Source organism: Haliotis rufescens, unplaced genomic scaffold, assembly GCF_023055435.1.
Source record: "Haliotis rufescens isolate VD_foot unplaced genomic scaffold, xgHalRufe1.0.p SCAF_2, whole genome shotgun sequence".
Taxonomy (NCBI): domain Eukaryota; kingdom Metazoa; phylum Mollusca; class Gastropoda; order Lepetellida; family Haliotidae; genus Haliotis; species Haliotis rufescens.
The window spans coordinates 62,754,961-62,770,456 of NW_025963890.1; the positions used below are offsets into that span (position 1 = coordinate 62,754,961).

Sequence of the window (15,496 nt, forward strand, 5' to 3'; positions counted from 1 at the left end):
ATCTTGGAGATTTGTTTTTTCAATAACTCCAATAAAGGCTTTTCACTCACCTGTGTCAAGATTTTTAAATTGGAAAGGAAAACATATGTCTGACAGATGTTGGTTCAGTGTTAACTGAGCCGACTGATTTGTGATACCTATCATTTAATCTAATGGGTTTAATGAAATGATGATATTGACACTGAAAATCATGTAAATGCCAACAGAACTAATAAATTATATAGGAAGTACAAAATAAAATCTGAATTATTTGAGATCGCAACGAAACCGGGAAAGCGGGCAGAGATGAGAGATTCCCGACCTATCTCTTTCTGAATACCAGCAGAATGATGACGTTTGTATGGCTGTAATATGAGGGCAAATGTTTATTTACCACCGATATGTGTGATGTAACACGTATAAATGTTCAAGTTTCATTACTGAAAATATAGCTCACTGCAAATATTGTCATAACACATAAAGACCGTATGCATTTATTTGAGAATGTAAAGAAAACGTACACGAGTTGTTTTCAAAGCATCGTAAACATTCGTCGTGCGATTCAATATGACCTTTAACCTGCTGTTGTATGTGCGCCGGCGAGCCAAGTGTAGGATAGGGGAAGTAACTCTAGTTGTTTTGGTTGACGCGAGTCGCAGGCCGGACTTGTTTTGCGTTAAAACCCGCACAGGGTTGTTAGCGGAGACGCGAATCGCTTGTTGTCAACACTGCTGGCCATAGAAATACCTGGCACGATTTAGCCAACTCTTGCTCATACACAAAGATGGAAATATTTCATGTTTCTGTTATACATCATGCAGTATTATTTTTTTAAATGATGTAATTTTTAAAATATTGATTTAAAAAACCATGTCGTTATTTTGTCAAACGTGTATGCTATGTGAACTTTGTATTTAATCGTGGATTTTATGGATTTCGAAACTGCTTTCCATATGGTAATATGACAAGATATAACGTGTAAGGTCAGTATCTGAAATCTGAACGGAACTGGCCACTACGCTACTGAGTATGGGGGTAGATACCCATTCCCTAAATGTGAGGGCTAATTTCTTGCCATAAACATATTTTCGTGATAAGCAACGACATAAATCCTCTCAAAGAGTATGTAATTCATAAATCCCCGCACCCACGCTTACAGTCATGACAGTTTAGATGCTGGATTTAGAGCATGTCACAACCCGAACATCGTAACATGCCACAGAAATTACAGTTTGTCGCGGAAATCACTGTAATCAAACCACATACATTGTGATCACGTCCGCTTACAACTGTTGCGACTTAATTAAGTCGCCTCGAAGCTCTTCACCTGAAGCTGGGGACCTAGCAAGTGGCATTGTTGTTCACCTGTCAAAACTTACTAAGCCCCGCCCCTCGACAAACCGCGCGTCGTCAACCAATCAGCGCCGAGTACCTCAGAACGAGCTCACTATGAGTGCACAGCGCAGCACATGCTGGTTGTAGAAGCACTCACGCTGTTGACGAGCACGGATGTAATTTGATAGAGCCGTGAAACATATATTCTTGTGAGATACAAGTGATCATTCGTGCATAGGACTTTGGATATAGCTGTGCCCATGTGAGAAATTATAAGAGGAGTGAGCATATCATTGTTGCACAATAGTGATCGCATATACTTATAAGACGTTTGACGAACTGTACAAGTGGTGAAGATGCCTGTCACTGCATTGGATACAAAGGCTATGCTACAAGTCCCGAGCCAGGATGGTTTTGACAAGTACACGGCGTCAATAGAATTGTCGAACGCTTGCAGACAATTCTACAAGTCTCGGGTAGAGACGGCAGAAGCTATGAAGGAGAAATGGGACAAGAGCCCGTCCACGACGACCGATGCCAATGGCAACGGGAGGCAGAAGAACTCCATAGACAAGGCCATGGAGACACTCAGAGCAGAAATGGTAAGGAACTATCATTTTAGTTAACTCTACTAACTGTAAAAATGATGCACAGAGAAGTTCATAATGTAGACTTCATCTAACCTGTCGTAATTTCAAGACATGTAAGCCTAAGTGTAGATTTATACGTGGAATTCTCATTACAATCGAGGTAATACGGGAGAAAAAAAGTAGGTTATCATTTTAATTTAATTAATCAACGTCTTCTTGACAATGGTATCGTTGTCAGAAATGGACTAGTTTATCTCAAGACTTTGGGGTTATTTTGTTTTGAGTGGAATAATAGCAAATGTGCTCCAAAGCCCAAAGCTAAAAACTAATAGCAAAGACAATTAGCCTAGACTCGTGCAGGCTCCGAAACAGTGAATACATGTCGGCATTGTATTGTCTAAGCTTCTGTGCACCGTCGTAACTCATGGCAATCGCCAATCAATGCTTCATCAGATTTGTCCAATAGATAAACGATTAATATAGGTCATGTCGCTACGTAATCAGCCCAACTTGCTAATGAATTTCCATGACAACAGGGTAAGACACTGTCAAATGCCAAATACCTAACAGTTGGAAGCAATTACTAAAACAGCTGCACACGTGCCAAGCTGAACTGGTGTGGGGTATCTAGGCAATACCGTGGCCCTCGGGTTCACGTAACGAGTCGTAGAAGTGGCGGAGGAAATGGCTAATGAAACAGAAAAGCTACCTCTAGGAACTGGCTACTTAGGGAGCTCCCGTTTCCTCTGTCACAGTGTAATGACCTACGTTGATTATCCTGTTCCTCCGTAGAACACATGGGTAATTTGACATAGGATTGGCCCCTTAGGTCAGGTTATTGACACGCTCGATGGCATCCCGCTTTCGCACTTCGAGTGAAATGTATTTGCAATGTATGACTATGATATTCCATATATTATTGGACGATATGGGTTATGTACACATCACCGAGATACACAAACAGAACAGCAAATATAAGACTGAAATTGCAGAAATTCAAATTGCGCCTCTATCTGCAAGATATTTAGACCCGGGCGGCATTAGGTTCAAATAGTGGTAGTTTAGGGGATGAACGTTCAAGGAATGTGTTTACAGTCAGTCGTTCCGTAAATAATCAATGAATAATGTTGCATTTGTACATGATTTTGCGTTCGATTGGTATTCGAATTTTGTGTATTATGGTATAAAAAAGATATTTTGGTCTTTTGTCCCCAATGACATTTCGATACTGCAAAGTGCCATGTGTTGGGCGCGCGCTCTACCGCCAAACGTAATCATCCCAACCTTCTCTTACCGGTGCTCTGAACAACATGAGCAGTCACAGTAACCTATGTCGGCCATCTGTTGCGGTTTATTGCAGCCACAGCTAATTACTGTGGGGTTGGATTACGTTTGAGTATTACAGTAGCACAATGACTAGGTCAGGAGTTGAGTTAGCTGGTGGGAGATATTTCCAATGTATATTCAGGTAATTGAAGGTTGTAAATTTACGCATGGACTGAGACAGCTGGCAACGGTGACTAACTTGTACAGTGGGGAGCGTTAATTGGAGGCGCCAGTGGCTAATTGCAATTTGGTTGCCGACCAGTTTATTATCAAAATATGCAAATTTGCATTGCCAGATGTGAATCTGGAGAGGACTAAGATGGATTGGCGGCTAAAATTGATGGGTTTTTTTAACTTTTCCTATTTGTGGAATATCATTTTCTTACACATTACAAATAAATATGTTCATGTCATGCAATTACATTGATAATAATTTATCGCTTTTCAAACTAAGGAAATCTATTAATTAATATTTGCAGCTGATCTTATTTCGTTTTATTAATATACACGATCAGCTTTTCAACATGAGATTACACGTGCAACCACAGTGTTGACACTGAGATAGCAGCCTACGTGCATATGTCCACATATTCCTGGTAGTTACGTGTTGAAATGACATCTTGAGCGCCTGTTTTGGTCACATGACCAAAGATAACAATATGTGTGTCGAGGAAATCAGTGTGAAATACATATGACTCACGACAATACCAGCTCGAACCTACCTAGTCGAAACGTTCATCTCTCCCCATAACTTTATTAAACCACAGTAGAGAAGGTATTAAGGAACAGACCCTTTATGTACCACTGTTTCATTTGAATCAATCAATGCAAGTTTTAAAATGTCAAAATAACATAATATGTTGCAGCAAATGTTTGCTACTACCATTGTCCTTAGTTAAAATACTCATGGTTCAATTTCTTTGGGGGGGGGGGGGGGGGGGGGGGGGGGAGGGCTATCCTTAGCAGGACAACAGTTAGACTGTTTCCTTGCTGTTGAGGGGGATTTCACTTTGTCCCCGCTTGCCTGGCTTAGTATTAGCATCAGTCTCGCGCTAGTACCTCACATCAAAGTTTCAATCCACAAAGAATCTATTTCCTTTGTACTGTAACCAAAACCTACCATTGCATCACATTGCGTCACAAGCTGCTACTCAGCAATAAACCCTAAAACCATTATTATTTTACGTTCACGCCAAGTCATTGTTGGGTAACGCGCCAGGGGCTAAAAGAACAGCTAGTGTTTTGAAAGAGGCCGGTCGATGAGAGATGGGGCAAGTTACATGCCTGCACGGAAGCAACTCGGGGCAAATATGTTCCCAGGTAGCGAGCATGGCAAGTCTCTTCTCCTGCAAACATTGTGCTTGCAGTGCAAGTTTGTTGTCGATTGCAATCTTAGGAATTACTTCTCTTGCCAGTTATTTTCATCATTTAGGTCATTTTCTTAATTTAGTACCAAGGATTTCTGGACTTTTCTTTGTTTTGAGGAACATTGTACTATTGTGCGAAGACCTTGGTCCACTTTCTAATTCCGGTTACAGTGTAAACTGCCGCGTCTTAGCAGTGTTAATAACATTAGAATAAGGAAAACGTGATAGTTTCATGTTTTGGGAGATGTCGTTAATTCATGGGTTTTTATCTTGACTTTTTGTATATTTTCATGGCTTAGTAAGAATGCACATATTTTAAAGTGACGTAATAGGGTTCCAAGTGGTATGTTTCAACATAATGTAACAAGGATATTTCAAATAGTTAAGTTCTACATACATAACAACGACATACTGTTGAATGTAACGTGATCACGTGACTCAGCATAGCTGTACGTTTGCGCTCTACTTCCTACACACAGTACCTTGGCTACATATACAGACATAAAGTCACGACGTAGGGCATTAGTTACAAATCATTTGCAACAAACACTTATTACTTACCCTTACCTGTGTCTTATGCAATGTTGTAGTCGTTGGTTTGGCATTGTAACCCTATGAAACCAGGATAATACCTTTGACGAAATGGGACAACCTGTCCTTGCTGGTGGTTATGCAATCACGACGCATTGATTGCTGAGACCTTACAGCTTATGAAATAATATAGAATCATATTTTTGATTTATTGGAAACAAATCAACCGTTGACACAATCCTGCTATTCTTAGATCCCTGTTGCGTAATGTTAAGAAACATTGTTTCAGCCATGAATTAACAGAGACAGGGTTAATTCCCGGTAGATTTGCATGTCACTATTGTTGTATATAACATGATTGATTGATATAGACATATATTTACACGAGACACAGGGCAATGACCCCAGCGTACGTATATCCGGGATAAGAGAACTGGGGTCGAATTTATAGCTGATAGATTAAGGGTTTGTGACAAAAGGGTGGTTCTTCAAAACTCGGAATGGGGTCACGCTTTTAGGATAAGGAATGAGGATGACTTTTTTGTAACTAGAAAACACAAAGGTGGAAGTTAAGCTTTTTCAGTTGAAATACCTTCCTCTTTCATGTTATTGATTCCTACTATCCAATCCCAACAGCATTTATGACATTTCAACCCAAGCGTCCCCTAGCCCTCTGTCTGCCCCCAGAGTGAGATACGGACAAACACCGTTCCCATCGCTTAGACACGTTCGCTAGTCCGCGATAGCTTTTTACCTGCTGGTAATGTTTGACCAGAGCATGGTGTGGGCGGGACGAGAAGATATGGTCGTCGCTTTAAACCTACCACTACTTCCTTCCCGCGATCTTAGTTTTGTAAGAATTTACAGGAAGTGTCCAGTTGCCTGGAACATGAGACCTTTAGATGGGATTACTTCGCTAAGACCACGACTCGTCTAAGTGTGGTCAAAATAAATCGGGGTTGTGAAATAAGGTCTTGGAGTGATAATAGTCTTTCTAAAACAGAAGAATTAAATTATTATATTCTTAAGTTACGTTGGCAACGTGTAAACATGAAAAGGGTGTACAATAGTATGGTTTCTGCCATTGCGTCAAAGGCTATACACTGTTAGTCAAGTCTATTTATAACATAATGGACAAAACGTGTATTTCACCTCAGACTGATGTTATCAACAATAGCCTATAGGTAAACTGCGTTTCACGATACTGTAGGTTACCATTCGTCAGCCAGTAAAAAGTGTTGGATATCATATTTCATATTGACGTTCTTACACACGTGACTGTATGATGAAGCATCGCGTGACCCGATTCCTATCTCCATGTGATATATATCACTAATGAATATTTTGTATTATAAAAAAAATGTCAACTACGTGAGAAGTCTCCGATGACAATTTCATGGAAGAGTAACTCTAGTCAGTGGTCAAGTATAGCCCTAGTGTCACATAGTTCCGGTGGCGATTTATTTGAGCCAGCAATGGACAGTGACAAACCATGTCCCGCCGCCATTTCACCAAGAATGTCACCTCTTTATTCGACCCGCTTTAAGCCTGGGGCGTCCGCACGACCCCCGTGCCATCCATTTTCATTTTTTTAAATCAATCTCTTTTCAAGTCTATCAAATCCCCTAACCCCCATAAAGAGACAGCCTGTTTGTAAGGTATTACGGCCGAACGCGAGAGACAAAATATGGAGGAAATCGGAGAGGTTATGTTTGGTTAGGTCTGTACTTCGGCAGGATGGAGACATACTGTGGGACAGATATGGGGATGACGAGGAACCGACTGTCTGTTATTAATCGGAACCTATCTGTCAGCTGACGGACACTAACGTTTGTGTTAGTTCCTTCGTTCAAATCTGGATAAATACAGACTGTTCGATGGAGATTAGTTTAAGATAATGTTTATGCATTGGTTGTAAACACCGACATAAAGTAAAATCAGTTGAAATAGTTTCTAGGGGAATAGAACCAACTATACTTGATGTAACCAGCTGTTGCAACATCCTTTTTAAAGGTAAAATTGTAACTAGAATTAGTATAAAATGTACACATGGGGTAAAGGATAACGAAAACGATGTAGTTTTCGTATTTACCTTTTCTATGATATGGACAGGTATGCTGGTGTTTTAGTGTAGCGTGTGGCCCCTATTGGGGCACTCTGGGTTCGTATTCACTGACACGAATGTGATATATTGCAGCGAGTAACTGACAGGTAAGGCATAAACCTGTCCCCCTGGCTGTACCCGCCCTACCCTGGGGCTGAGCGGCATATACGGACACATCCCATGGTAAACAATGGCGTATTATAAATTACGGCCACATGCTAAAACGCAGGTGAAAATTGAAAACTTTTTAAATGATAAATCAATACGAAAGTTTGAAGTTTGATAAAAGTATATTAAGAAGGTGTGAGAAATAATTTCCAAGCATCTCTATGTTTCACGTATTAGTCGAAGGTGCATATCATTCTTACTATGTGACCCTGAACACATGTTTGGAGCAAAATGCTAACTCCTGCTGTTTATTTCACTCTGCACGTGCAAGGCGATATGTACATCTAATGGAATGTCAATCAACGTCAGCCAGGAATCTTTCCAACATTGCAGACAGAGCATCCCGTGTAAACAGTGAAATCCCGTACCATGCCCCTACATCACCTGCCGTACCCATCTAGTAGCCAGATAGTGGTCGCCACTAACCAGTGGTCAGTCTTGACCGAGGCCGGGCCTGTACGAGGGAGGCAGTGCCAGGGATCGGACCGCTCTGTGATATTTGGGAGATAAATAAGGGGACGTTGATTGCATGTTGATGTAGATCTTGTACCAATGGTTCTCTCGCCATGGGATTAATTACAACTAACCCGACACACGTGGTTTAGCATGCTCCAGATTTTCAAAAGGTTCAACTAGAGGTTGCCTCTCCGCGCGGACAGAAAAATATATAGTAAAAAATCATTAATGCAAACAAATATGTTTATGACTTAATCGTACTCTTATTCCAAATCTCAAACACACAACAGCAAATATGACCCCAAGTGGAATAATAAACGCTTGATTTGAACCATAAACTTAAAATATTGTAAGTTAAACACTGCATACATATTAAGGGGGCAAATGAATTTTTAGCTGACTCAGCACTTTAAAGATGTCACGTTTTATTCCTTATTTGAGTATATGCTATATTTCACTACATATGATCCTTGCTTACCACCTGCAGAGAAACGCCACTATGGCCGTAGTCACTGTGACCTGTCCAGTTTATGACATTTATTGTTCAGACCTTTCTCTTTAAACGTGGCCCTGGTCATTTGTAAGTCGCGAGGTAATCTCGTGAGGGCAAAACGAGAAAGACGGCGGAGTCTACATAGCTACAGTCTTGGTCAAGGTGCTATTCCCCTAATCCATCTTTTGTTGCTTGGTTGTAGTCAAGCGCCGCGTTTATTTTCCTGTCATAAATTCAGCGACACGAGGCAGATTTAATGCAGTGGTTTACTGCCAATTTATTTCACCTTGAAAATCCAGAGACACCAAGTCGGTCATAAAGTCCGATGACTAAGGACTATTTGGGCCATAATAAGCAGAAACAATTCAATGTATCACGCAGACTATACAGTATGAAGTCTTTAAAATAGTTAGAGTACCAATGAAGACAGTTAACTTTTAGATTAACAAACAAATAACATTGAGATGACGATATATCCATTTGCCTAATATGACCCTCTTTTCTGGTGTGGTTGCATTGAAGGCCGTTAGAAAATATATCTTTTTCACGCTGACAGTTTGACAACAGCGGATAGATACTTATTAGATTACTGCAAAAACGTGCGGTGTCCCCCGCCATGATATTGCTGAATTAAAGCGGCGTACAATCCAACTCACTCACTAATGCAAAAACTTATATAAACCCTCTTCAGATCATTACTTTGTATCGTATCAACCAACAAATGCAGTCTTTATGAAGTTTGTATCGACATAATGAGTTTCTTTTAAAGTTAATATTTGTTCTTGTGTTCAACGTGCCACCAACGTATTTCTAAAGTAATTTGCGCTATTTAAAACGACTTTCTTATCATATGGATCTGTTTCACAAGTAACAGCCATGGTTAAATTTACATTACTGGGCTAAGCAAACAGAACCCTTTCGATGTTAAATTATCCGTCACCTGCGCAATCGCTTGACAGTTTCAAGGGTCTTTCAAGGATCCTTGGGCAACATTGAACAGTATGCCATTCAAACCGCAACAAAGTGCAATATCATCACAGGTAAAAACCTTCTAACAAGCTATGACTCACTGACACTATAAATCTCACCATCAACACTCGACATGTTTTCACTTATTCCCATGGACACACCTCCTACGTTCTGTCCAACGTTATTTTCTTTCCCCAAACCGTTCGTCTCGCGTCCTGGTGCGACTAATGGATGTTATGTAATATGATATACGTACTTGACCCTCCCATCTACCTCTCATTCTAGTCCTATGTTTATCGTTGTCGTATTCGTGTATACAGCGACGACGGTGGAGTGGTACTAACGTCATTTGCACCGCTGGTCGCCATCTTGAACGCACTTGACACGCGCTGCACAGAGAAGCATTGAATGAGATGGTTATGTTAGGCAGATATTTGATATGTGTTCAACATGGGTGTCTATAGTAGGCACTCAACGTGCATGTTTAATACTTTTTATAGAAATAACACTTGTATAGCGGTGGTACCGTGGCTACCGTCACAGCCTTGTCACAAGATCACGCTTTCGTCTGATCAGTATGCTATTCTGGCTCGGGCTGTGTGAGTCATGATCTAATCACAACGGTGGTGATATAGATAATATGGTAACGAATATATGAAACATTAATTAAGGCATACGATAAAGCATTCCCTCTTTCAAGATGTTGAAAGGTTCGTGACGTTGTGTGCTATGACGTCAAAAGGGTCTTTCAAAAGGTAACCTGTTGGTACGCCATGGAACGATAAAATACAAAATTGGCTCTTTTATCTCAGATATTTGTGAATTTAGATTCATCTGTGTCTTCTTAGACCTCGGGGAGTGCGTGGTAGTTTTTAATGATCTGTTTATCTGGACTCTTGCAACTACTTAAGAACGCTAGATACCGGCTAGAAATATCCAAGAAACTAGGGTACATGTATATCTAATGCAAGAATAATCTCTTATGTACAGAGTCCTTAAAAATGATTTGATAAATGGTGTCATCGGTTACATGGAATGTTCGTTAATGTAAACCAGATTTCCACACTAAGGGTTTAATCAAGAAAAGATAAGATATGGTAAAAGCTATGCTCCGAAAGATCAAGCTGCCTCTGAAACCGGCGCAAAGATGCTCGTCATTGCCTTGACCCTGACATCAAACATTCCCTCTAAGAACACAGCCCTGAAGGTCACGTGCCAACACTCCCCTCCTGCATAATTTGTTGCACGAGGTCGGATATATATGTGTTTGATATCACCGGACCTCTACACGCCATAAAAAAACTACTACGTCAGCACATTCTCAGATTTCACCCTCTCGAATGTATATTGTTAAAGGTGAGATCCTCTGATGCGGATAAAACTCAACTATCTTGGGAATGTGTAATTATATATGGTAGATAGATCCCCCGGACAATGACTCCTTGGTAGTTGGAGGTTTCTGCACCGATTACCGGAATGTATTTAAGTTGGTGTAATATATCTCCTCAGCATAGGGTTAAACGGCGATCCACGTCCTCTCACTACATTAAACACGTGGTGCTTTCAGTGATAAACTCATCACCGTAAGAACATCAGTATATGTGCACAAACCATGGGGGACGTAGCATCTATTTCATAACCAGTGCCATATCAAATGGGATAGCTCTGGAATTCCCTTTTTCATAGTGTCACTTCAAGCCACCGTGAAATGGCCTCATATGGTGTGTTCACGGGTAGAGATAACGACTGGGGAGGACACAGTAGGCGTTCTGTTCAGTAGTATGCTTGACTGATGTTGAAAAAAATTTTCTTACATGGACGAAAGCATATTTGTACACCCAAGTTCCATCCGCCGCAGGTGATATGTAAATATAGGGTAGGCTGTATGTAGAAAATACCTGGAGTGGTAATGCGTTATTCAGACGCAGCTTCCTAATCCTGTCTGCGGGGCATTGCAATTTGGGAGAATTATTTCATTGTCGTATTACTGCTGTGTAATATTAGAGAATAATATAATAAGTTGAGGATTAAATGTTTGAAACCATGTTTACTGACCGAAAAAGCTGTACATTTATCCAAACATGAAAGCAAATTTAAGACCATATGACGCAATGAACAGTTGTTCTGAGTCACTGTTAACACATTGATCGTCCCCGGTAAGTCGCCATGTCTCTGACTGTGATCAGGGGCGGTGGGGTAGCCCAATGGGGAGTATTCGCTCATCAGGGGTTCGCTTCTTCACATGGATACAAGGTGTGAAAGCAATTCCTGGCACCATTGCTGGAATATTGCTGAAAGCGGCGTAACACCTACTCACTCACACACAAGTACTATGAAAGATACTCAAATATATTCAGGAGTACATGTTTTTACTCAGGTTCGTGTTTTTATTTCAAGAGCTATGCTATGTTAAACCAAGGGCTCATTCAATAAAAACGATCACTTCGAGTTTAGGATAATCTTGTATTGATAAGAAATCATCTGGCATAGACATGTCACAGGGAAATCGAAATCTTTTAATTCGGGGAAATGTGGATCCGTTCCAAGTCCCCAATGGCTTGGAGAAGCACGAACCTGGCTCTTTGGTCCTTGCCAACAAGATAACCTTTCCTCACATAGTTTATCCTGTCTAGTAGAAGGGATCTAACTCTTATCCAATATTACACGGGATTAACTCAAGGGTGCTCACATTGAACTACAAAGATTCAAAGAAATCGCCATGGACTTCTGACCTGTTCTTAGGTCGTGCTGTTGCGCTTTTATTAAGTGAAATGTAAAGTGCGGCCTGTTAAAGCTTATCTCAAAAGTTAAGTTATTGTGTTGAAAAGGCAATTTATATAGAGGTAGAGACGGCCGCGAGGCCTTGTGGTGGTGGTGACTCACGCCTGTCAACACTGAGCGGGACTACATGGGAATCCCGTGCTAATTTGTTGATAGCGACGAGTGACATGTGTTTCTAAGAAATTGATTGATGTCAATAACTTGTAAGGACATGAAACCCCATACAGCATTGGTACATACTGAACAATAGATCGCTAACCGTAACCCGGATATTAGCGAATATAATCAACTGTTTGCGTGTGGTGTGAATATTATTGTAAAAATAGTATTTTGGAACACGAATTGGTATTTATTACTGTTAAATAAGATATTTATTGGTGTACGTGTATGTGAGTGTTTAGATATAAGACTTAAATTAATTCACATGCATTAATTTACTATTCCATGAGTTTGGATATAATTTGTGATTTTTTTACATATACACCCAGTAAAATCTAAAAGAAATATGTAAATGATAAAAACTTGACTTTTAGGATTTAAGTTGCAATACAGTCGAATATGTCGGATATATTTCAATGTTACATATCGAATGTCATCACTCAATACTAATTATACCCTCTTTGTTTTGTAGGCGTCGCTTATGGATCAGGACCTGTCGCTGATGAAACAGCTCCTTACACTGAACGAGACGATCGAAGATCTGAAATGGCAGAGAAAGTATTACTACAGCAAAGGCGACCTTCAAACCAGCTCGTGTGATATGGAAGGCAGTGATTGGTCAGTCTCAGAAACGGAAATGTACGAATCGGACAGTGATGTGCCCACGAAATATCCCTCCCCCTCCAACCTCTCCCTCGAAGGAAACTCGAATACGGACAATGATTACCCCCCGCGATGCACGTCGTCAAGGCAACAGATCAATCTCAACAAAGTGTGCAACAACAGCAATCTATACGAAAAGAGCAAAAAGTTGGACTCTCAATGTTTAATGAATGGCAGTTCATTCATCTGTCACAGCGAACAGAATTCATTTGACTCTGGTATCCACGAGCCATCATGCGATGTTGAAATAAGAGTATAAGTGACAGTGTGATCATACAGACATTTTTGACTGCCAGAACGTGATTTCATCCATGTTTGACCCCATTCGGAACACCTCGGCTGATTCTAATAGCTACACTACTCGACGACCGAAATCCACCGAGACGTTCCGAATGTTTGACCCTCCACCTGGTGGTGAATCAGGGAACCAGAGTGCTCATGACAAACACCCCTCAAAGACTGAAGAGTTCTGATATTCGAACTCAAGCTTATGACTCTTTATTGAAGGCGTGGACTGTTATTACAAGCATATATGCTTAATTTATTTGACCTGTCATCTATTTTAGATGCATATGTTGTAGATACATGAACCAAATGTAGATTATTAGTTAGAAACCTCAACGAACGTAGGTAACAATCGCAGTTACCCTAATATTTGACAAGACAAGTATTTTTTGCAATTTTAATAAGTTATTGTGCAATGATAGAGTAGGTATTTAAAAGTTTCGCCATCTTTCAGTTTAAAATGAAAGTAGTGTATTCGAGACAAGAGACTTGTAGTTTCTTTAGCAATAACGTGACATTGTCTTATCAATCGGCAATAGTTTTAGAATAACACTTTCATAAATGTCATGAAGATGGTTATTTACAAACATTAAAACAATTCTAAATTAATTTTTAAATTAAAATTTAATTTGATCACAACGGGTCCAGGTCTATGCCTGACTAAACTCATTTGCATTCTATTCATTATCAATTTCAGCTGTGTTATAAATTTCAGTTGTAAATTTCAGCTGTAAACAAAACGCACCACGTTTGTACATAGCATGACAACCGCAATATTAGGATCACTACCATTGTATCACATGGTCACGCGTTCATCCGCTGTATATGTGGCTATCTGTCACGATTTATATTTCTGTTATTGCTGATTGATATGAACATGTGTATATATCAGTTATATCCCGACCCTGCAGTATTGTATAAGTTAAATATTACCAGATCCGACTTGTCGATTTCCGACACCCAGCAGCATGAAGCTAGTCATTCCGTACTTGACAGTTTTATGTGGAACCCTACCATTGTACGAAAACATTGTTGTTGAATACTATACACTGTCATGAAATGTTTATTATGCCAGTGAATAAAGTATTGTGAAAATAACATAAGTATTTGTTGATTATGAAACTTGGAAGACAACCAATGCCATGGTTTCCTGGTTGGTATTGGCAGTTACCTCCACAAGTACCGGTTTCGTTGTTGGTACCCTCAGCTCTGGCTACAGGAACTGGTTTCCTATTTAATACGCGCGGGGTGTATAGACGCCATGAGTCGTTACAGAGGAAATGGGATTGAACATAATACAGGACTGTCGCCTTATTTCGTAATGATAAAATACGTCGTCTTTACGATGAATAAAGCATGGTCCGTCAAATTTGTACACAACAACCAACAGACGCTGTCATTTCAGGATAATAATAATAATAATACGTCCATTATATTTTCATTCTCACCTCCCTGGGGAATATACAACCCAAACTGTGCTAAGGTACATTCACATTACCATCTCTTCCTACCGGGTACCCATTTACTGCTGAGTGAACTGGAGCATAATTCGAACTTGGCTAAGGAGAAACCACATGTACTTCAGGGTGGGGTAGTACCGAAGATCGCACTAAGAAAAAAAGCCTAGTGAATTCTACTAACGTTATTAGTAACAGCGGCCAGAAGGTTAGTAAACAGCGAATTTACTATCCTGGGAAATAGCACCAAGATGCTGATTATTAGTTAATATCACATATTAGATCAGTGTTATTCACGACTGTAAAAATGGGTTCATGTAAACACATTCAAATATAAGCGATAAAACTCTTTCCATATTCATAAGAAATCTCTGATAAAAGCACAGGCTATTCTATGATTCCGACTATATCATGAGTGTGTGTTTGTGAATCATTATCAAACAGTGATGATAAAAGGTGTTTGCGAAAAGGTGAGCGTATCCTGCCCCACCGGTTGCACCCGTCACAAACACATGCAAAGGGAAGTCAACTGTTCACCTGAAAAAACACGGGAACATATGATACAAGTAAATAAAGTGAATTGTTTGTCACTGATGCGTCGAAGTTGGAAATGTCCCCCACATGTCTACCATTAAGCTTTTACTGAGGTCTCGAATGTTGTTACTTTGATCAAACAAATTTTGAGCATCTGTTTCATATTTAGATCTATGCATAAATATTCGGTGACACAATACTTTCCATAAGACTTGATGGCAAGAGGGGTGACTTCAATTGTCAACTTTCCCTTTATGTCGAGCAATATTCCTGCAGCTCCAGCCTTTGGTGTCTACATT

The 15,496-nt window shown here is 40.1% G+C and overlaps 1 protein-coding gene across 1 annotated transcript; it reads left to right on the plus strand.

The window, feature by feature from the left end:
- Nucleotides 1–1,446: 1,446 nt before the first annotated feature.
- LOC124142720 (leucine rich adaptor protein 1-like) lies at nucleotides 1,447–14,304 on the plus strand. The gene is made up of 2 exons (XM_046511323.2): nucleotides 1,447–1,916; nucleotides 12,731–14,304. Exons 1-2 carry the CDS (start codon nucleotides 1,671–1,673, stop codon nucleotides 13,178–13,180), a joined length of 696 nt encoding a protein of 231 aa, XP_046367279.1. The 5' UTR covers nucleotides 1,447–1,670; the 3' UTR covers nucleotides 13,181–14,304.
- Nucleotides 14,305–15,496: the final 1,192 nt, after the last annotated feature.

What these genes read in the sequence shown, in the direction of transcription:
- LOC124142720 (XM_046511323.2), top strand. Translation starts at nt 1,671, where the DNA reads ATGCCTGTCACTGCATTGGATACAAAGGCTATGCTACAAGTCCCGAGC. An exon ending in AGACACTCAGAGCAGAAATG is followed by an intron (nt 1,917 to 12,730) that starts GTAAGGAACTAT and finishes TTTGTTTTGTAG; the next exon opens with GCGTCGCTTATGGATCAGGA.